Below are 7,760 nucleotides of genomic sequence, written 5' to 3'. Positions count from 1 at the left end.
CTCCGCTTTATAGGCAGCTCCATTTACCCAATTGTAGTGCAGGGACCTGAATAACCGGTACCCCCCCCCCCCCCTGTTTATTCTAAGGCCCCACAGGAAAGAGCAGCGCAGAAAAACAAGAATAGGAGCCCGACCCCACCCCGACCCCACCCCAAGTACCTGCCCCATTCCCCATCCCACCCCAGGTACCTGCCCCATTCCCCATCCCACCCCAGGTACCTGCCCCATTCCCATAAATCCACTTGTCCGGGACTTCGGGCAGAGTCTTCAAGTAGCAGTGAGAGGGGTGGGACTTGCCGGACCGGGCTCAGGTGAGTAACAGGTGCTTAACAGGTGCTGGGGGTCTGGTCATTCAGTTGGACTTTTTATTAATGTATATTTGCCTTTCTCTGGGTTTGCTGGTAAAACTGGGGCAAAAGGCCGCGTTGGACGGGCAGGTGTCTCTGTATTACCCCACGTACAAGTCTATGGGCAGCCAACAGGCTTTGCCAATTAGTTGATTCTAGTGATTGGGGCCTTTAAAGGGGAAGTTTCCCATGTGTACCCCCCCCCCCCCCCCCCCCCCATGCACGGATTTAGCTGGAAAGCTGCACAGGGGGAACCTTCTGTTCTATGGTTCTGACTCTTGAAAGAATGTAGGAGAAGTCGAGTCTTTGACTGTTATTGGGCTAACTCCTTGTTCAGTGGTCAGAACTAGACCTGTAGGGGATATTAACAGCCGGACCTACATCTGTGCCCCCCTTCTGGGTGTGTTATAGGGCACTATAGTGTTATTGGGTCGCGGTGGTACTGATGGCAGAGGGTGTTAGTAGGGACTGGGGTATATGGGCAGAGACTAAGGGACTGTGGGACCCTCACAAGGGCTGCTTGATATTCTCATAGTAAGGCAAAGTGCTGTCACTGTATTGTAAGTGATGGATAGTGTGTATGGTAAGGCAAGGATGTGCTGGGTAAGTGCCTGTAACTGGGGTACATTGTGTGTAAGGATATTGTCAGAAATACAAGTGTGCCTGGGGAATGGGATGTAATTGTGGCACGGCGCTTACAGTAAGGGAAGCTGTTGTTGGGATAGGGGTTGGCACAGTGTGTAGTAAGGCAAGGCAGCGCCCGTGTGTAGTAAGGCAAGGCAGCGCCCGTGTGTAGTAAGGCAAGGCAGCGCCCGTGTGTAGTAAGGCAAGGCAGCGCCCGTGTGTAGTAAGGCAAGGCAGCGCCCGTGTGTAGTAAGGCAAGGCAGCGCCTGTGTATTGTATGGTAAAATGGATTCAAGGAAAGGAACTGTAACTTGTTTATTATAAGGAGAGAGTATCAGGAGAAGGGGGGGCAGTAACTGCGGGACAGTGTGTATAGTAAGGCAAGAGGGTCCCCTAATAGTAAAGCATGAGGATTTATAGGAGGGAGTATATAAGGGTGCAGTGGCTGTCAGTTTGTTTCTTCCAGGGGGAGGCAGAGAAAGCAAGGGTTAATAATGAGTGTGTTGGGGGGGGTGTTGGACTGTACTACATCAGCTGCTGTATAGGGGGGGCCACTTGGCTGGTATTGGCCTGGCCAGTAAAAATGATGCTTGATGCCAATGTTATTTATAGGCGATAAAGATATATGGACTGTACTACACAGGCTGGTATAATGGGGGGTGTTGGACTGTACTACACAGGCTGGTATAATGGGGGGTGTTGGACTGTACTACACAGGCTGGTATAATGGGGGGGGTGTTGGACTGTACTACACAGGCTGGTATAATGGGGGGGTGTTGGACTGTACTACAGGGGCTGGTGTATAAGGGGGGATGATGATGGTATAGGGGACTGCTCAAAGCACTGCATGATTATCCGTGCGTATATCTACAGGGGAGCCATAGCCTTTTTTTATTGGGTGGGTACAAAAGAATGTGGCATTGGGATGGGGGCACAGGTACGGCTGTATAACTGGAGGCTCAGGTTTAGGACAATTTTGGGGGCGGGGACAATAACAGAAACTGCCCGTGGGTGGGCGGAGCTAGGAAGTTGCTGGATGGGTGTAGCAGGTGCCTACTAAATATCTGCAACTTGCTACAATCTGAGAGAGTCGCATGCGAGATTGGGAGGTGCAGCTGCTGCTTCTCAGGTGTGTTTGGGTGAGATACTCGGTACCTGCCGCTGTGTCTGCACAATCTGTTTGTGGTGCATCTGGGCTTCAGGTAAACTCCCATTGGCTGAGGTGTCTGTTGGCTGTGGGGTACGCAGGGCGGTGCCTATTGTTGGAGTTATCAAGGGCCCCCCACTTCCAAATACTTAACAAATGTGGCTGCTTGTTTTTATAGAATATACTGTATATAAATATATGTGTGTGTATGTGTATAGATATAATAATATTATAATACACTTGTATATGACTATATAATAGTCATTGGGGTAGAAGAAGGCTTCCCCCCCATCCCACTTACACATCCCAGTAATGGCGGCTATTGGGCCAATGGGTGCTGCGCTTATGGGTGCAATGTGCCTCAATCTAACGACGTGGCTTCTTCCCTTCCCCGGCAGGTTGCACAGACAAAATGGCGGAAAAAGGATCTTCGGGCATGGTGGCCTGCATAGTGTTTGGGAATATCGTTATACTGGTGAGTAGAAGCCTTTGGGTTGGACCTGGTGGTAGAACTGCAGATCTGGTTCTGAGTTGTTGGTTCCTTCTGGAGCAGTTGCGTTTCTCTACTGTTGGGCTACTGTTGGGCTACTGTTGGGCTACTGTTGGGCTAGACAACCTTTACCACCCTCCTGAACCTCCCAGCATCCTCAGCAAGGCATGGGGGTGACTTCCTATTGCCCTACGGTTACTGGGCCTTGGAGACCATCAGGTGTAGATAAAAAATTGGGGGGGGCAAGATGGCGACCGTAACACAATAGGTCAGTGTGGCCCAGTGTGCAACTCGGGAAGGTCCATAGGCTGCACAGTTCTACTCTTATATAAATAATAGGAGCCTGGGCTCTTCCATGATAAGACTATTGGCCATGGTGGCCACCTTGCTGGGAATGGGGCATAGCGGTAGGGACCCTCCCAGCCCAATATGGGCCACGGAGCCCCAGCAGCTGGAGGAATGTGGATTTTCAGGTACGACGGGAAACGCTGCTTGGAATCTGTTGTTGTCAGTTTGTTATTTTTGGCCGATTGGTCTATTGTTGGGTTAAGTTCCCCTTGGGTGATGAGTAGCATTGGATTCCATGGATGCCAAGTGCCGGAACAAAGAAAGTGTTTATACCTGAGAGTGGGATGGGGGGGGGGGGGGGGGGGCAGAAAGTAAGGCTCCGCCCATGGGGTAGCAATGGGCACAATGGCCTCTGGGATGGCACAGACGGGTTCCAACTGTTCCCTTGTGCCATTGCTGGCTGGTTTATAAGTATATGGTAGATGTATAAACAACCCCCCCCAGGACTGGCCTTTGCTTGGAATTCGTAATCAGGTTGAACCAGTGCGGGGCAGGGGGGGGGGGTAAATAACTGGGGCATTGTCAGCATTCTTTAATGGCATCTCTGGGATGGCAGGAATGCACAGTCACCCCCACTGAGGGAACCAATCAGAATTTTACTTTGATTTGTTTTACTGCAGTTGCCTGATCTGAACTGATTGCTGATTGGTTTGGTCTTTTGGTAATTTATTTGTCACCCAGGGGCCACCCCAAGTTAAGGGGCTACCTGGTTGCTAGGGCTTACACAGGCCAACACTGGCTGCTGATTTGGCTAAATAGGCAACTAATTGGCCCAAGGTTCTGCCACAATTGGAAAAACCCAATGTAATGGGCTGTCAGTCTGGTTCTGTGCCTGTTGGGTCAGCACAGGCTCCGGTAGTGATCCAATTGTTGGCAAAGGTTTATATCAGCCCAATTTGACTCCCCACCAGTATACACCCATGGGGTGTCCTTGGTAAAGGGGTGGCTCTTTCCCCAGCCCCAAACCTTTGCCTCTGTGTCATCCTCAGAGTGCAAGCTCTGCGGGCCAGGAATACACTACTGTTTACATTCTTCATTTTTGCAAAGAACCAATCATTTATTACAATAGAAAACACTTGGGCCAACCAGAATTGGTGGCAATTGATTTTACAAATAGAACAGCGCCAACAGGCGAGGAGCGGTACTGCAGGTGACTAGGGTTCCAGGCTTTGGGGGGGTTCCATTGGATTGTGGTTCCGTGCCCTAACCCGGTGTTCCATATTGCAGCTGTCTGGCCTCGCGCTGTTTGCAGAGACCATATGGGCCACCACCGACCCCTACAAGGTTTATCCCATTCTGGGGGTGACTGGGAAAGATGACGTTTTTGCCGGCGGTTGGATTGCCATATTCTGCGGATTTTCATTCTTCATTCTCGGAGTCTTCGGCATCCTTGCCGTGCAGCGGGGCAGCCGCACTATGGTTCTGACGGTAAGACACCCCAACTATTCTGCGTATGGGTGGGAGCTGCCATATTGTTTCCCTTTACGGTACTGACCCGGGTCTCCTCTCTTGCAGTACCTGGTTCTGATGATGATCGTGTATATATTTGAATGTGCCTCCTGTATCACTTCCTTCACTCACCGAGACTACGTAAGTAGCTAAAGTTATTGGGGGCCCGGGGGGGACCCCCTGGGAATTCCGCAGTTTAACTCCACCCCTTTTCTCCCTTTCAGATGATAAATTCCAATGTCATTAAGGGGCAGATGCTGACTTACTACTCGGATAGCTCCACCCCCCAGGGCAGGCAGATCACCAGCGTTTGGCTCAGGATGATGCTGGAGGTAAGTGGGGCTCAATATTGGAATCGGTGGGGGTCATTGATAAACACTGGGCAAATTTCCAACCAATGAGAAGCCTGCTTTCATTGTTATACCTGCAGCTAGCTGGAAAAATGTAATCCCTGATTGGTTGCTATGGGTGCAAATTTGCCCGGTGATTCCATTCTCTAAGGAATAGAGAGAAAAAAAATATTTTTCTGTTTCCGTCTCGTAGAAAAACTGCTGCGGCGTGGATGGGCCGCTCGATTGGGTCGACTATTACTCCTATTTCCGCCAGTCGTACAACGAAACCACCGCCCCGTGGCCCTTGTGGTGCTGCCAGAGAGACGGAAACTTCCAGATCCTCAACCAGCAAGGGTGCATCGTTGGCCTCAGCTCCTATGTGTACCAGCAGGTAAGGGAGGGGCTCCAAGCGGATTTGCCTTTTTTTTTGTGGTTTAATTGGTCCCACCGTGTGGGTGTTTGAATCGGGTCTCCCCCCTGTAATTAACCAATGTAATTCCTGCTCCTGGGCTGCTCTCTTTCCCATGGTCAGGCAGGAACCTCCCCCTGGGTAAGTGAATCCAATCTCCCCCCAGTACTTACCCAGGTACAGAGCTCTGATTCTCTGTACTTCCTGCTCCTGGGCTGCTCTCTTTCCCATGGTCAGGCAGGAACCCCCCCCTGGGTAAGTGAATCCAATCTCCCCCCAGTACTTACCCAGGTACAGAGCTCTGATTCTCTGTACTTCCTGCTCCTGGGCTGCTCTCTTTCCCATGGTCAGGCAGGAACCCCCCCCCCCTGGGTAAGTGAATCCAATCTCCCCCCAGTACTTACCCAGGTACAGAGCTCTGATTCTCTGTACTTCCTGCTCCTGGGCTGCTCTCTTTCCCATGGTAAGGCAGGAACCCCCCCCCCCCCCGGGTAAGTGAATCCAATCTCCCCCCAGTACTTACCCAGGTACAGAGCTCTGATTCTCTGTACTTCCTGCTCCTGGGCTGCTCTCTTTCCCATGGTCAGGCAGGAACCTTCCCCCTGGGTAAGTGAATCCAATCTCCCCCAGTACTTACCCAGGTACAGAGCTCTGATTCTCTGTACTTCCTGCTCCTGGGCTGCTCTCTTTCCCATGGTCAGACAGGAACCTCCCCCTGGGTAAGTGAATCCAATCTCCCCCCAGTACTTACCCAGGTACAGAGCTCTGATTCTCTGTACTTCCTGCTCCTGGGCTGCTCTCTTTCCCATGGTCAGACAGGAACCTCCCCCTGGGTAAGTGAATCCAATCTCCCCCCAGTACTTACCCAGATACAGAGCTCTGATTCTCTGTACTTCCTGCTCCTGGGCTGCTCTCTTTCCCATGGTCAGGCAGGAACCTCCCCCTGGGTAAGTGAATCCAATCTCCCCCCAGTACTTACCCAGGTACACAGCTCTGATTCTCTGTACTTCCTGCTCCTGGGCTGCTCTCTTTCCCATGGTCAGACAGGAACCTCCCCCTGGGTAAGTGAATCCAATCTCCCCCCAGTACTTACCCAGGTACAGAGCTCTGATTCTCTGTACTTCCTGCTCCTGGGCTGCTCTCTTTCCCATGGTCAGACAGGAACCTCCCCCTGGGTAAGTAACCTTTTATTCTATATTACAGGGCTGCTTTGCGCACATATCCAACGCCATCAACAGCTACACCTGGGGCATCTCTTGGTTCGGATTTGCCATCCTTATGTGGACGGTGAGTGATGTGGAGCCTGGGCTCCGCCCGGAGGGGGGGGGGTATATTAAATAAAGGGCAAGTTAACCTGTAACATTTAGTGCCCTACATGGAGGCTTAATCCATACAGCCTTATAATTGGCTACATTTTGCTTTATATCCAGTCATTTGAATCTATGGTGCAACCAATGGAGATAGGGATACTTAGAACTAGCACCCCAACATCTAGATTGTTAGCTCTTGGGATCCCACTGTTTAACCTATGGTAGGGGTGATTGTTCTGAAGCTAACGCCTGATATCTTCTCCCCCCCCAGATGTTTGTCATGTTGGCAACGATGTATCACTACACCAAGATGAACTGAGGAGCCGGATATCCCGCTTGCCGCTGGGGGAGCCCCAACAGGAGAGGTTCAAGCCCCCCCAGAACCCACTTGGGACTTTTTTTTTTTCTAAAATTAAAAACTGCCAGCGTTTTCCTTTGTCAGCCTCCTGGGGGCGCTCTCTCAGAGGTCAAATCCCTTGTGGGAATATATAAAAAGGACTTTACCCCCTTCCCACGCACCAAAGGGGTTTCCCTTGTATAGAGCAGGGTTGCCGTGCATTAGGGCAGCCTGAGCAGCGAGAGAATTTTTATTGTATGTCGGCTCCTGTTACCGTGTATGTATTTTAGTTGATCCTTCTGATTGTGGGTGGAGCTAATTCCCAGGGGACACGTGTTTTTACACTCGGTTATTTCTGTTACTAAGTACTATGATGATTTGGTACCGGTACCAGCACCTACACCCCCCCGGGCGTGTGTAAGCCTGTCACTGAACCTTGTGCTATTCTCATGGCTAACAGGGAATGCTGGGAGTTGCAGTTCAGTGCTGGTTGGTTGCTAGGTCTAACACCGGCACCAACACCGGCTGAGAGCATTGGGTTCAATGAAGCCACAAGCCCCGCCCTTTATACTCTCACTTCAACTGCCCGCCTGGAATATATATATATTTCCTTTTGTATAATACAGTGTTTTGTCTCTTTGTTAAGGAAAAAATAAATGTATTATGTGTTTCTTAAATTGAATAAGTGGTGCAATGATATCTATATATTGTAATGTGCCTGTAGTAACAGGGACTGGGGCTGTGGGATAGCAGGTATAGTAGGGAGAGATGGTGCCTATAGTAGCAGTGGGGGGATAATAGCCTCTGGGAAGGGACTGGGGCTGTGGGATAGCAGGTATAGTAGGGAGAGATGGTACCTATAGTAGCAGTGGGGGGATAATAGCCTCTGGGAAGGGACTGGGGCTGTGGGATAGCAGGTATAGTAGGGAGAGATGGTGCCTATAGTAGCAGTGGGGGGATAATAGCC

At 50.8% G+C, this 7,760-nt stretch overlaps 1 protein-coding gene across 4 annotated transcripts; it reads left to right on the top strand.

Moving 5' to 3' along the window:
• The first annotated feature begins 247 nt into the window (after nt 1-247).
• On the top strand, nt 248-7,475 carry upk1a (uroplakin 1A). Of its 4 annotated transcripts, none has more exons than XM_031904972.1 (8): nt 248-322; nt 2,517-2,593; nt 4,184-4,384; nt 4,472-4,546; nt 4,630-4,737; nt 4,949-5,128; nt 6,350-6,433; nt 6,728-7,475. In XM_031904972.1, exons 2-8 carry the CDS (start codon nt 2,531-2,533, stop codon nt 6,773-6,775), a joined length of 759 nt encoding a protein of 252 aa, XP_031760832.1. In that variant the 5' UTR covers nt 248-322; nt 2,517-2,530; the 3' UTR covers nt 6,776-7,475.
• The last annotated feature ends 285 nt before the right edge of the window (nt 7,476-7,760 follow it).

The sequence above is a fragment of the Xenopus tropicalis genome, chromosome 7 (assembly GCF_000004195.4).
Source record: "Xenopus tropicalis strain Nigerian chromosome 7, UCB_Xtro_10.0, whole genome shotgun sequence".
Lineage (NCBI taxonomy): Eukaryota > Metazoa > Chordata > Amphibia > Anura > Pipidae > Xenopus > Xenopus tropicalis.
This window is presented reverse-complemented; position numbering and strand designations above follow the sequence as displayed.

Coding starts and splice junctions, on each gene's coding strand:
- upk1a (XM_031904972.1), top strand. CDS start 2,531: ATGGCGGAAAAAGGATCTTCGGGCATGGTGGCCTGCATAGTGTTTGGG. Junction 4,738..4,948: donor GGCTCAGGATGATGCTGGAG/GTAAGTGGGGCT, acceptor TCCGTCTCGTAG/AAAAACTGCTGCGGCGTGGA. Junction 6,434..6,727: donor TTGCCATCCTTATGTGGACG/GTGAGTGATGTG, acceptor CTCCCCCCCCAG/ATGTTTGTCATGTTGGCAAC.